This window comes from Sciurus vulgaris, assembly GCF_902686455.1.
Source record: "Sciurus vulgaris genome assembly, chromosome: 2".
NCBI lineage: Eukaryota > Metazoa > Chordata > Mammalia > Rodentia > Sciuridae > Sciurus > Sciurus vulgaris.
Genome location: NC_136462.1, coordinates 177,516,483 through 177,531,117, shown reverse-complemented (window position 1 = coordinate 177,531,117; position 14,635 = coordinate 177,516,483). Strand labels below are relative to the sequence as shown.

Here is a 14,635-nt window from a genome sequence, read left to right as displayed (position 1 = left end):
AAAAAAAAAAAAGTTGGGATCTTGAAACAAAAACCAATAGAGCATTTCAGAGGCCCAGCTAGTGTCCTGGCCAGGCGAGGAGGGGCTCCAGTTGTCCTCAAGGAGGTGAGATGAGGAGTGTGAGGGCCAGGAGGCCCCGCGGCAGTGCCGGGGGACCCCCCACCTGCCAGGTGGAGAGCAGGTGTTGACGGTCACTGTCTCGGGGTCAGGGAGGTGACATTTCACCAATGGAGGCTTCACCCCAACCCACAGCCACTTCCTTCCCCAGCCCTCAGGGTTCAGACTCTTTCTCTGCCCATTTCTGCTCCCAGCTGCTGAACCCCGCAGCCAGGGCCAACCAGGACCCTGTAGGAGGTTCTGGGGAGCAGAGGTGGAAGGGTTGCTGAGACCGAGTGACAGGCGGCGAGAACGCACTTGCTGCTCAGCTTGGTCTAACCTAGGGACTCCTCCCAGCATGCTTCCTGCCTGGGCTGTGGGGTGTCACCATGAGATGCAAAGCCTCGGGGTATCGATTCGAATGTGGGTGGGTCTCCCCTGGCTCCTAACCCAATAATTTCCTTCGTCCCCTCCCTGAGAGACCCTCCAAGTTTCCTCTCAGCTCTAGATGTGCTGAGCAGGGCCACCGCCAAGGACAAGCTGAATGTGTGGTTCCCTGGTGAGCTTCTCGGGCCTTGGATGCTCCCATACAGCCAGGGGAGGTGGGCATGGGGAACAGAGTTCCCTCTGCTTCCAAGCCTCGTCCGGCAAGAATTACTTATTCCACCAGGAGTGGCAACCCCCGCTGATTCAGCCCAGGGTTCCCCGGCGGATCTCCCCGGAACCACCTCCTGTGGGAGCTGATGCGGAGGGGCATGGAAATTGGCCAGGGGATGGAGGTCTCGTGGCCCGGGGCCTGGGGTCTCCCTGGTATAGAAGCTCACTGTGTCGGGACTCCGTGTGGCCTGTCCACTGCCCCTTGTAAACTGCCTTTCTGCAAAGGTGGGGCAGGAGCTGGCTGGGGAAAGACCTGGAAAAACATGTTTACTCTCTTTGAGAAGTAGAGAGAGGCCAGGGGAGGGCACAGGGCGGAGGTCTCTCTTTTAAAATGTGTGTGTGTGAGAGAGGGAAAGAGGGAAGGAGAGAGAGGGAGAGACAAGGAGGAAGAGGAGAGAGAGAGAGAGAGAGAGAGAGAGAGAGAGAGAGAGAGAGAGAGAGAGAGAGAAGAAGAAGAAGGAGGAGGAGGAGGAGGAGGAGGAGGAGGAGGAGGAGGAGGAGGAAGGGAGGGAGATGGAAAACAAGGGGAGAAGGAGGAGAGGGAAATCAAGGTGGGCAGATAAAGGGAAAGAAATCTAGAGGAGGACGCAGGGAAGGAAAGGAGGGAAGAGGGAGGAGAGGAGAACAGAGATGGACGAAAACAGAAAAAAAGTTAGCCTGCTCAGGAAAAGAAGAGAAGGGAAGGGAGAATGAGAAGGGCAGATGGAAAAGGAGGCTGTGGAGGCCACCGTAGGGACTGGGCCGAGAGCGAGCCGGTCACTGCGCAGCACCAGGCTGGCGCGGCCTCCCGTCGGGCCTGCGCTCCAGCTTCCTGTCCTTGCGCGGGCGCCCGTCCTTCCGGCCCTTCTTCTGGCGGGGGCTTCTCTCTGCAAGAAAAGCGCGCCTGTCATCCCAGCGGCTGCGGTGGCTGAGGCAGGAGGATGGCAAGTTCAAAGCCAGCCTCAGCAACTTAGCAAGACCCTGAGCAACTCAGCAAGACTCTGTCTCTAATAAAATACAAAATAAGGCTGGGGATGTGGCTCAGTGGCTGAGTGCCCCTGAGTTCAATCCCCCCTCAAAAAAAGATAGAAAGAAAGAAAAGCACAGGGCCTCGACCCTCCATCTGCAAGGCCCTCTGGGTCCTGGAGGTTCCTCCGCCAGGTAAGCCCTGTGCCCTGCCCAGCACCTCTGAGGACACATCTGGCCTCACGGTCCTGGAGGTTCACGTGGTGTCCCCAGTTGGGACTTGGGGTGGCCTCTGGGGGTGCCCATGACCCTCCCCCTGGTGCTCAGGCTCTGTGCTGGAGACAGCACCCCGTAACCACTCACCTCCAACCACAAGGGGCAACTCCCTAGTTCAGAATTTAGCTGCGCCCCAAGGGCTTCATGTACTTAAATTGACAGCAGCCAGGAGCTCAGGGAGTCTCCCCTCGTCCCCATTCCACAGGCACAGAGGGAGTCTGGCCCGCCCCCGTCCCCACCATGGGGAGGGGTGTGCATCTCACCCACTATGCCCCACACCAGGTGGGTGTCCAACATGAACGCCTGGCTGTCCCCATTAGCAGGTGGTGGCTGAGGCTCAGCCAGGGACCAGCCTGCTCAGTGGCACATCCTGAACCGGAGTTCTGGAGTCCAGCCCTGTGTTTTTCCTGCTAGGTGGCACACTAGGGCAGAGGGGATGAACTGAGTGACCAGCTGCCACATGTGGGAGATGGAGTCCCAGCATAGGAGGTCGGGGCTCCCGGCTTCCTCTCTTCCAGTGAGTGTCCCCCCGCCTGCCCGTGTGCCTGCTGGAACCTGATGAAATTGAGACCCAGCCCCCTTCCGAGAGCCAACAGCAGACAGAGCCCAGGAGAGGGCGGGTGCTGCTTTGGGGTCAGCTGTGTGCCCTCTCCTCCCGGGGTAGGACCACAGCTCCAGCCCCAGCTCTGAAGGCAGGCTCCCACTCGGCTCCCTCTCTCGGGGCTCAGGTGAGCACAGCATCTGGGGACAGGCGTGGGGGCTGCGAGTGGCCCTTACCGCCTTGGGGGGGGGGGTCCTCCTCCTTCTCCCATGCGAGCCTGACAGCTGCCGTGTCCATGCGCCCTTCCGTCCACCCATCACCCGCCGCCCTAAGCACCCACCCAGCCACCCGCCAACCAAAGTTAACCGGGCACCGGCTACGTGCATGCCGGGCCCTGTTTGAGGCACGAGAGAGACGTCTGTGGTCTGGTAAGGACACAGAGCTACACAGGCCGCCACAGAACGAGCAAGGCGGCTTCAGAAAGGTGTCAGTGCTCCGGTGTGAGTGACGGAAAGTGCCTCCTGGGAGGGGGATGCAGAAGATCTCTCCGCGGAGGAGGCATCTGAGCTGAGACCCGGATGTTGCAGAGAGAGACCATGGCGTCCTGAGGTCCAGGACCAAGTGCAGCACCCGGCGCCCGGTCAGTGCGTTCTGACTGCTGCCCCCGCTGCCTCCGCCACTGCCGTTGGTATTATGGTCTGGGGGAGAGCTTTCCTGCCTGCTTCCCCAAAGCCAGTCAGCCACTAGCTCCCAGATCCAGGCCAGCTGGGGCCACAGTACAGAACTGTCTTCTGTCGCTGGGGCTGCTTCCCTGGATCCGGGGTACCTTCATTTCTCTGGCCCTCTCTCCATCTCATGGTCTGTCCCCAGCTAGCTGGCATGACTCTCAGAGGCTCCATCTCTGCAATCTGCACTCCCAACTCAGGTACCATGTGTCTTTCCAAAACCAGGCGTGTCCCGGGGTTCAAATCCTGGTTCCACCCTGTCCCGGTGGCCTACACCAGGTCTCCCATCCTTAAACATGACTTTAGATTCCTCTTTTATCTGTGTTTGAATTCCAGGTCTACCTTTAGCTGACCGTGTAGCCCTTAGTCAACCTCTCTGAGTCTCCATCTCCTCCATAAAAGGGCATATTTATAATACCTGCCTTATAGCATCATTATGCAGATTAAATGAGTCAACAACTATAGCAAAATTTAATGCAGTGGCCTGTCACATAGTACATGCACAGTTAATGTTGCCGATTCTGTATTATTGGAGCCCATTGTCACATTACCTCTCCACCCTGTGTCCTCTCTTCTGTTTAAGTCGGTGGTTCTTAACACTCCCCTGGGGTATTTGGAAATCTGTGCAGGGTGTTGGCTGCCACAGTGGAGGGGGTCCGTGGCATTCAGTGGACAAGAACGGGGTACTGCATGAGACAGTGGTCCCCCATTCCATCTGCTCCACCCTCATGTTGCTTAGAGCTGAGCTGTTTCAGAAGAACGCTGAGCGTCTGTGACACTTCCTCTCATGGAATATTCTAGAACTGCCAGTGTGGCAGCAAACAAGAGGTTAGGAAGCTTGGACTTTCCTCATCACCTGTCCCCATTTGGAAAGCCACCTCTGTCATGGCCAGGTGCACCCACTGAAGGTGCTGACCATCGCCGTCCCCTGAGTGTCCTCTGGCATGTGGGGCCAAAGTGCCGCCATCATGGAATCTCTTTCCCTTTTCTCTTTTATATTCCAATTAGGGAACTAGGCTGTTTCAGAAGTGACCTGTTTCAGTGGGTCCCATTATCCGTGAATTTCATTTCAGATCAGTAAAGAGCGTGTTCCCAAGTCCGCATTATTGAAAGGGGCGTGGTCAGTGTGGAAGGGCCCAGGACTCGCCACAAGCTCCGTCTTAAGGAAGGCGTGGCTGCTGGTGGACCTTCATGCGGCTCTGCAGGTACCATCTGTGGGGTCGATGTCCCAAGGCCACTAGAAGTCACCCTGCTTGTGGCAGCCCACAGGCAGCCCTGCACTCACCTCCTGGGCAGGGCCTCTGGAGGGGACATTTCCTTGACTCAGACAGCAGCTGGCAGGTCGCCATCTCCTCCCGCCCGGCCCGGCCAGCCTCTCGAACCCGGGTCTCCAGGCCCCAGGCAGAGCCACAGGTCTTCCCGTTGTGCGTGCAGGGGCTCCAGCTGCCCCAAGGGCCTAGTTCACACTCCTCTGCAGGGCAAAGGGATAGACAGACAGACAGACAGACAGACAGGTGAGGCCTCTGGTAGTGAGCGCCCTTCAGGCCCTAGGTGGCTTCTAGAGGTCTGAGGACACCATACCCACCTAAGGCTCACTCTGTTGCTAGGAGTGGAAGGGACACATTCAAAAAGGGGACAATAGTCAGAAGAGCCTGCGATGGAAGCATGCTCAGGCATGCAGCGCCTGCTCTGGGCCCGAAGCCAGGGGGAGGACTTCCTGGCTTTGAAGAGGCTTCCAGAGGAGGTGACTCCTCAGGTGGGGGAGAGGAAGCCCGGTCTAGTGTGCAAAGCCTGGCCCCATGCTGGAAGCCAGGTGGCCAGAGTTGGGGCGAAGGTCCAGAGGGGCCTGGAGGCTGGCTGGGAAGCCTTCGGAAGCAGGACACTGGCCTTGAACTTGATCACCTGCTTTTGATGAACCATAGAAAGCAGAAGGTACCCAAAGCTGCTGGGAAGGACAATCAGGTCATGGACATAACAGTTCTTAATAGGAGGTAATTTATTTACACACACACTCACACACACACACACACACACACACACACACACACAGTTCTTTTTTCACATTGATGCCGAGGTAGAGCAGAACACAGGTGGTTGTGAATACCCCCATTTTGCAGATTAGGACACTGAGGCCTGGGGCAGTTAAGGGTTTTGCTTGGGGCTCTCACACAGCAGGTTTGAGAGGCAGCGGGGCCCAGAAAGCAGGTTTCCAGAACTTAGGACGTTGTTGGTCCCACCACTAGATGCATTCAAGAGTGACCGTATGCCACCCCACTGCTGTTGTGGGCAGAGGGCAGCCGAAGACAGGACAGACCCGAGCCTGACTCCTGGAACCTGTCACCACAAGGTTCCCCTGAACCTGGGATGGCAGGGGTGCTCAGTGCGTCAGGGAGGCACAGCCAGCTGAGGGGACACGGGGCGCAGCCTGGGGGACTGGGAAGGTCTCCTGGAGGGGCACTCCTGAACTGAGCCATAAGTGGCATGTCCTTGGAGTTACAGGGAGGGCAGGAGGTGCTTCAGGTAGAAGGGATAATCCCATTGAGGTCCCCAGGAGACTCTCCTAGAATGGCAAGCCGGAGCCTGTGCATAGAGGGCAGCGGAGTGATGAGGCGGGACAGGCTCCAGAGGGGGACCAGACTGCCCAGGCCTAGGGTGGGGGCGCTCTGCCCAAGGTCAACGAGAGCCACAGAAGGGCCTTGAGCAGGAGAGAAACCTGAACCGAACATCAGCTTGAAACAATCACCCTGGCTGCCGATGAAAAGCGGGATGAGAGAGAATCCAGGCAAGGAGACAGGCAGGAGGCTACAGCTATAATCCTAGCCACGGGCAGAGGGTGGAGATGTGGAAGGTGAGGGTGGAGCAGGGATCAGGCGTGTCAGGTGGGCAGGTTTGGGAGCTTTATGCTGCTTCAGATTTTTCTTTGAAGTTCTGCCACCAACATATCATGCACTTATTCTCCTGTCTCCCTGCTGAGAGCCCGGCTGAGAGACCCATCTGTGAGGGTAGAAGCTGGTTTGCTGACTAAGGTCCCAACACTTAGGAAAGAGACTAGCCGGGCAGGTGCACTAGTGATGATTCCTAGACTGAGGGAGAGGTTGGCACCTGGGTCCTGGGCATGACCATCCAGGGGTCTCTCAGCTGGTTACTGATAGAAGGAACCCTGGGGAAGTACAAGCTGGGGGCGGGGAAGTGGGAGGAGCCTCCAGAGGGGCGGGAAGGGGAGGAGCCTCCAGAGGGGCAGGGAAGGGGAGGGGCTTCCAGAGGGGTGGGGAAGGGGAGGATCCTCGCCTTCAGAGGGGCGGGGAAGCGGGAGAGGCCTCCAGAGGCTGGTGGTGTGGGGGGTTGCTGCTCAGCGAGACGGGGAGTTGGGAACTCTCTGCTGTTGGAAGGGCCAAGAACCAGTGCCCGGGGAGGTGTGGGCAGAGACCACACCTGGTTCCGGTCAGAATGCCAGGGCACAGCCCGGGGTAAGGGCAGATCGCAAAGGGTCTGAAAAGCTGCTGTCAGTCAGTAATCAGAGCAGTAATAATACTGACGCTAAACCGCATTGGGCATATTAAGCACTAAGTCGCAGCAATACCTTTAATGTTCATAACATTTAACGCATTTAATCTTTCAGCCCCTCCCCATGGGGTAGGTTCTGGGTTCTACTGTGATTTTCTTTTTAACCTTTGGAGAAAGCAAGAGAAGTGCCTTGCTTGTGGTCACTAGTGGTCAGGTTTTAAAGCCAGCGCTTGATCGAGATCTGTTCTATTCCAAAACTGTTGCTCTTCTGTACCCTGCTGCCTCCTTGGTGATGATGTAATGCTGCCGGTGTAGGTGGTGACGGTGACACAATCAGGGTGCCTGTCTCTACTCTAGCACACAGGAGGGTCCCTCTGTGTAGGTCCCGGAGTACCCGACTCGGTGGTGCTGAGCCTCCCATGGCCATGTGACTTTCTACCACATTCACTTCCCAGTCTCCTGACACCTCTCCCCAAGCCCTGCTCCAGGGCCCCACTCACCCTGGCACTCGCGTGTGTTCTGGTGGGTCAGGGTGCCTGGCGGGCAGCTAGGCAGGCACTTCCCCTTGTACAGGTAGAATCGCCGCTTGCACCGGATGCAGAAGTCCTGGCTGAAGCAGCTTTCACACGTGGCCCCACATTCTGTAACAGAGTCAGGGACAACCCTGGTGAGAGCGGCTGTGGGCGGGGGATCCCGTGGGTCTGCCTGAGCAGCCCCAGGTTAAGTTGCACTGGATCAGGACTCAGTGTCTCCTTTGAAGTTCAGACTTGGCAGAGTCAGTCTGGATGCATGTGAGGAGCTTTCCCCCTCTCCTTTGAGCTGAGGTTCAGAAGGAACTAGTGACATGCTTGAAGTCATACAGCAAATCTGGGCTGGGTGTGAGGACTCCCCGGCTCTGTTTCCACCAAGGCTCAGAGAGAGTGATGATCTGTCCCAGGTCATAGCAAAATCAGAGTTAGGAGTTAGGACTCCTTTCCCTATTTGAGCTAATCCCCGAGAAGGTGAGTAATATGCCCAACGCCACACTGCAAACTAAAGCAGAAGTCACAGTTCCCTGTCCTATTAGGGCTGAGACCTATTAGTGTCACTTTAATGCTGATGAAGGCAGAGAGGGGATTGGCCTCGGAGCCAGTCTGGAACCAAGCAGGTGTCAGTTTGGACTCAGGCAGATTCCAGCTTCCCCTCTGGATGTGCTGGGGGACAGGGCGGGATGTAGACCAGCCCTGCCCAGGAGCCCACCTTCAGCCCAGGACAAGAGAGGAACCACGTACTTTTGCACCTGTTGACCTCCTGGCCGCGGATGCCGAAGAAGCCGAGGGGACAGTCGTGCACACACTTGCCATACTGGCGGATTCCTTCCCGGCGGATGAACAGGAAGAGTCTCTGCTGGCAGGTGGAGCAGCCATTCTCCTCCGAGCAGATGACACAGCCCGTGCAGTTACCCCCCAGGCCAGTGCCCACTGCTGGTCAGACCAGGGTGGAAGGAAGGAGAGGGAGAGAGAGAGATGGTCACGCCATGTGTGAGCTCAGATTGTCTCCTTGGGATAGTAACTGGGCACGTAGGTACCCAAACAAAAGACTACATTTCCCAACTCCCCTTGCATCTAGATACAGTCAAGTGGCCCAAACCTGGCTAATGGAATGTAAGGTTAAGTAATGTGCTTCTAGAACAAGGCGGGGGTGGGGGTTGTGCCCTTTGATATCCTCTTATCTTGTTTGTTGGGTGGAATGAGAACATGATGATTGGAGCACAGGCAATCATTTTGGATCATGAGGTGAAAACCATGCTCTGCAGATGATGGAGAAACAAGATCAAAAGAGCCTGGATCCCTGAGGAAGGTAGTGCTCCTGTCCCAGCGCTATTATGGGTTTCTGTGAAGAGGTGCCAGCCTCTTCTCCAGCTGGACCTAAGTGTGTCTTTACAGCCTTTCAGATCTGTCCTCTTCCCACACCTTTTTGATCACACAAAGGTGATCAGGAGAGAGGGACAGAGATGAGAGCAGAGACAGCAGTAGCAGAGGCTGCCTGTCCTTCCAGGCAAGCACGAGAGGGCTCTTGGTAGCAAGGGCACCTTAGGAGGAGCCAGGCTTGAACGGTCTCTGCTGCTGTCTTGCACCAGGCTGGCAGGTGCCCCACAGAAAGAGGCAGCAGTGTAAGCCGCTGGGGGTAGGAGCTGGGGACAGTCCAGAAGTGAAGGACAGAGTAGCTTCTTACAGGGAGCACCTGGGGAACCACTGAACTGCTTCTCCTTATACCCCACCAAGGTCACACTGCTTAACGCTCTGAGCTACACCCCACTCCCGGAGCCCCAGGGCCACCCCACAAGGGTCGTTCTTGGCTCTCCAGCTCCTAGCCCCTCTCCTGTTCCTCCCCATGTCCCATCTCCCTTGTCAAGGCATTTCCTGGTACTTGTCCCTGGAACAGGAACCAAGGAGGCCTGGCCTACCCTTAGTCAGCAGAGGGTTCCTGGCTGTGGCCAGGACACATGGGGACACAGGAATGGGGTTCTTGCTGGAGGCAGTGAAGGCTCTCTGCCCTCTGTCTCCCCTCTCTCCCTGGGACGACCATGGCTGCTTCCCAAACCTAATCTTCAGCCCCCTGTATTCATGAGATCCCCAATGGATCCAGCTGATAATCTGATAACTCCATTTCTGTTGCTTACAACCAAGTTGCCTGACAGAAGCAGGCAGACTCATGCAAAGGACCCCGCAACTTATATGCACCTTCATTCTCTTGCCCTAGAAGGGGAAAATGGAACAGGAGAGTAGAGTGAATTTTTTTTGTATGTTTGTTTTTGTATCTCCAAAACTGTAGGCCTGGCAGGGCCCTGAGGACAGAGAGAAAGTGCGATGTTGTAACAGGGATTCCCAGAACCCGAGAGAACAACATCAACAGATTTTAATGGAGCTGAGTATTCCCACTCACTTGGCAACAAGTTTTAAATTCTCATAATACCAAAGACAGGTCAGGACGAGAGGAAAGTTTTGCATCTGATAGGCATGGAAACTGGAGAAAAATCTAGCAGTGTCTAGTAACTTGAAAATGTGTCTCTTCAAATGCAGTGATTTGATGTCTGCTATAACCCTTAGCACATCACCAGCTCCTACGGTGCAGATCACTGAGCTCCACCCTGGAGCCTCTGATTCCCACGGTCTTCAGAGGGGTCTGGGAATATGCATTGCTGTCTGGTCCAGGAATCACACTTTGAGAGTCACTAGGCTGGAGAAACTCTTGTATATGTGCACAAAGAAACATGTGCAAAGATGTTTATTGCAGAATGATTTAATAGCAAACAATTTGAACAAAATGAACTCTCTGAAAGGAGTAAACGCATGGTGGTAGAGTCACATACCTCAACCATATGCCACATACACAACCCAGTCATGATAATTGATGGAGGTAGAGTTACAGTTATCGTTGTGGCCCCAACTCAAAGACATGCCTAGAGGAAAAACCAACTTGCACCATGAATCACGCAGTATGAGCCATTTATATCAAATTCAAAAGCCTACAGAACCACACTTGTAACATTTATGATACAGAAATATGCATAAAGAGTAAAATCCATATAAGGGATAACACACACTGAATTCAGGATGGTGCCACCTCTGGGGTCAGGCATAGGGTAAGGGATGGGAAAGACGACTAGGGACTTCACTTTTATCTGTAACGTTTCATTTCTTAAAATCAGAAGCAACTGTGAAAATAGCAGGATTTGATCAAAATGGTCGAAACAATTTTCATTAATTAGTTTTTATTCTTGACTGTAGGTATGAAATAGTTCAAAATAAAGATCCATTTAAAGAAAAAGAATTTAGCTCCTACGGAGCCCTTGGGCTGGGGGAGGACCACATTCTCTCTGTTCCTTCTCAGATTCCCAGGCCAAACTCTGCCCCATCCTCAAGCTGAAGTCGTGGGCAGGGGAAAGGGACCAATTCTGGAGAGTGGGCACTGTACTAGGAGTCCCCTGTGTTCCTTCTCCCTGTCCACCTGAGGAAAGAAACTCTTGATTTCTAGCGGCGTTCACGCCGCCTAAGAAAGACTGCATTTCCCAGGCTCCTTTGCAGCTACGTGTGGTCACATGCCTTGATTTTGACCAATGGGAGTCGAGTGGGCGTGTCGTGGGTGATCCCGGGAACCACTTGAGCTCCAGGCTACTCGCTTGCTCCCGCCAGCCCGACTGCAGGCTTTCGTAGCTGGAGTCCGGGCGGATGTCAGGGCGGAAGGACCTTACAGAAGAACTTTGAAACTGTCCCTTGCTCCCCTTCCTCTTCCTTTCGCCGTTCGCCCCTCCTGTGTGCTGAAGAGAAGCTCCTTCTTAGGTTTTAATTAACTAGTCAAGGAGGGCAAAGGTTCCCGCGCGAGGAAAGGATGCACCTCCGGTGAACAAGGCCCCGCCCAGCGCGTGGCCTCTCTGTTCACTGTACCGAAAGCCCTTTGCACCCTGAGCCCTCCCCCCACGAAGGAAATTTGGGGTGAAAAAGAAGCCGCTCTATCTTCTCCAAGGCTGATGTCTTCCACCAACTCCTGACCCCGTCTCTACAGGAGCGGCGGGCAGCACGGACATTTGATTGCCATAAGAACCTCACAGTGCAGTTACACCAGCCCTGCTGCAGAGATTCTTCCACGGGACGGGAAGGACAGCGTAGTCATCCTGTTTGGGCCACTGGGTCTTTCTGACATAGAATGACTGATGCTGTCGCCTCTTAAGTCACGCAGGTCAGAGTGACATCAGTGGGCACCAGGGTGCCCTCTTCGGTGCCTCGGCACTATGTAAGCCCCCTGGAGCCAAGATGCTCCAGGGCACGGACAAAGGGCAAGGGGTCCCTCGATTCACGTGAGGTGATCCCTGCCACCCGGTAGAATAGGAGTTCAAATGAACGTTCAGTTGCAGAAAAAGGAAGTGGTGTTTCCGGCAGACTGAGTTTGTAGACTGAGATGACCTGACGTGTGCGCACTGACATTTTTGCCCCCAAGGAAATCCAGGCTCAGGGAGATAAAATGTCATCCTGTGTCATGCAGAATCAATAGGGGCAGGGTGCAGCTCAGTCTGCCCCACGGGGCCCTCCTAGGGCACTTGTTTGGGACCTCCTCAGTGTCGGGCAGAGCTGGGGTGGCAGGGGTCAGAGCCATGGGCTTCTGACCCCTAAGACTCACAACCCGATCAGAAGGACTGAAGCCACAGAAGTGATAACAAGAGGCTTGAGCTAAGGGTCCTAAGACCAGGACAAGGCAAAACTGTTATGCTGCTCAAGAGGTTAAGTATCACTCAGTCCTAGCGCAATTTCACTGGGGACCCAGAGATTGAAAGGGGTGCAGCCTTCCCCAAAGAAGCCCCAGTTAGACGTCAGCACTATTTATGGAATGGTGACTCAACGTGCTTATTGGTGACTCAACCAATAAGGACCTTTCTTTGACTTGGGAGAGTGTTTGCCGGCGAACGCGGGATGGATCTCCACATCTTTGAAGGGAGATGTCTGTCTCCTGCAGCATCCCTGGCCTGGCAGTTGGCTAGGGTGCCCTCTAGTGCCACCAAGTTGTAATAGCACCTCTGACTTTATGAATTCTGGTCTTACTATGGCCTTTTATGCCATCTCTGTTAAGTCATTAGAAAAAGACAATGACACCCCCTTAAGGTCAGGGTGTGGCTGTCATCCCTTTATTTTGATAATAGACAACTAGTATTCGTGCAGTACTGCTCTAAAATGGTTCAGACTCAATGGTTCTTAAATTTGACCATGCATCCGAATCCTAGGGAGGCTTACAGAGTATCTGGTTTGCGTCTAGGAATGTGCATTTTAACAAGTCCAAAGTAAATTTAATAGGTATTTCAGAGATGTCTTCTCTGCTCAGCCTCCCTTCTCTGAGAACTAATGTCAGCAACCATGCTTGTATTGTATGACCCTGACATTGACTGATGGCTCATCTGGGCTGAGCCAGTTAGGTCATCTCTCTTGAGATTGATTGAGGATGATGGACAATGGTCTGGATTGGCCTCTTGACCCACGGATAGCTGCAGGTGGGAAAGGTGGCCTGTTCTAGTGCACATGATTTCCCCACAGTAAGGTGGCCAAAAGACACCAGCAGGCCCCAGCACTGATGGCCACTCCCTTTGCTAACAGAGGCCCTTCCCTCCACACTCCCTGACTTTGAGGAGCCATCTCCACTCTGACACACTTTACCTGGGCTTGGGCAAATGGGGTATCAGGTCCCCTTGGCTTCAGTGGCTATAGGTGCAGGTAGAGGCATGTGCCCCAACCAGGGCTGGTCTTGGAATTTTTGCTTGTCAATAGGTATATGTGTTTGTGTGTGTGTATGTGTTTGCGCGTGTGCATGTGTGCCCATGCATGTGTGTGTGTGAATGCATGTGTCTTTTCTACTCTGTGGATCTAGGAGGATATAAGTCAGAGATGGTAGGTGGTACCATGGTAAGGAAGAACCTCCCAAGAATGATGCCACACAGAAGCGGCAGAGCCAGGAAATAAAGACAAGTTACAAAAGGAGCCATCTGTGCACCCGGATCTAACCCTGGCAAGTCAAACATGCTGGTCTCTTCTCAAGCCACTTCGACTTAGGTTTTCTGTCATTTGCAACCAAATGATTTTTGACTAACAGAAGCAGAAAGACAGAGAGAGAGAGAGAGAGAGAGAGAGAGAGAGAGAGAGAGAGAGAGAGAGAGAGAGAGAGAGAGAGAAACACAAATCAGATGCAGAGACAAAGAGGGAACGTACAAATCAGTTGCAGAAAGAGAAGCAACAACCAGAAACTTCACGGGCTTCAAAAGACAGACAAAGCTTCTGAACACCTTCCAGTCCCTCCCAAGGCTTGGCTTGCCCCATAACCCTAAAGAAAGTCACTGTTCCACTTGAGCTAATTCTGTTCTGTCAACTTATAATCAAAACGCATGAAACCCACTAGATAGGAAACAGATCATCATGGAACAGCTCTACTTCGGCAGGGTAGAGGGGTCTGGAGCTCATCCACCCAATCTCATGTCCCAAGGAACCCTGAGGTCCTAGGTAGCACACTTTGGAAACTTCTAGATCCTTCTGTACCTCAGGGGAATCCTGACCTCCATTGCTGCTCTCTTCCAGCTCAGATCTGTGTTTCTAGATAAAAGCATTTAAGCTCTAATTGCAACCTTCTGAGTTCTCTTGGGGTATCAAGAGGGATGGCATCTTATGTAACTTAGCAACTGTCTGCCATAACCAATCCCATCTTCTCCAAGTCAAGATGCCAGTTGGCCCCCTATGCATGGCCCTCCATGGCTCCAGCTGCTGGAGAGGCTTGAATGACATCTGATGAGTCACTCATCTTTCCCCAGGCATCCAGGGGGAGGAGCTGAGACTTGGATGCCCATTTTACAGAGAATGATAATCACGCCAGACTTGACAGTTCACGCAGTCATGTTGGCTGTGCACCTCTGGACGCATGCGTTACCCCCCCGGGTTGAGTGACGCATTCATTCATTCAACAAATAGTTCTGGACCCCTACTGTGTGTCAGATCCAGGGCTAGAAGCTCATTGGCTTTGGGGGCACTGCTACTTTACTTCTCTGTGCCTTGGGTTTTGTAGCTGTAAAATGGGGATAATAATTATTACTCTGCAGTGTTTTTGTGAATTAAAGGAGAAGGACATGCAAAACTCTTGGAGCCCAGCACACAGCAGGCAGCCAATACACTGGAGCATTGATATTATGTTGAAGAGGGCGATGTGTTTCCTGCCTGCACGGGTCTTAAAAATCCAAGGACATGTGTCATGGTACAGGAACCCAGGTGGAAATCCTGGCTTCAGCACTCAGTGAGTGACCTTGGACAAGTCCCTCCATCCCTGAAGGTTTGTTTCCCCATCTGAAAAACTGTGACTGCAACTCCCCATAGACCTTGTTATC

At 53.9% G+C, this 14,635-nt stretch overlaps 1 protein-coding gene and 1 long non-coding RNA gene across 2 annotated transcripts in view; one reads left to right on the top strand and one right to left on the bottom strand.

The window, feature by feature from the left end:
- Positions 1 to 1,194: 1,194 nt before the first annotated feature.
- RSPO4 (R-spondin 4) overlaps positions 1,195 to 14,635 on the bottom strand; it is a 34,164-nt gene continuing 20,723 nt past the window's right edge. Inside the window, exons 2-5 of the mRNA XM_079130145.1 lie at positions 8,016 to 8,204; positions 7,245 to 7,385; positions 4,526 to 4,711; positions 1,195 to 1,619 (exon numbers count right to left, since the gene is read on the bottom strand). Coding sequence (XP_078986271.1) covers positions 1,510 to 1,619; positions 4,526 to 4,711; positions 7,245 to 7,385; positions 8,016 to 8,204 — 626 coding nt within the window. The 3' untranslated portion in view covers positions 1,195 to 1,509. The remainder of the gene's footprint in view (positions 1,620 to 4,525; positions 4,712 to 7,244; positions 7,386 to 8,015; positions 8,205 to 14,635) is intronic.
- On the top strand, positions 1,810 to 2,931 carry LOC306655582. Its single transcript, XR_013762296.1, has 3 exons — positions 1,810 to 1,893; positions 2,389 to 2,702; positions 2,792 to 2,931. It is a non-coding gene; the product is annotated as an uncharacterized lncRNA (long non-coding RNA).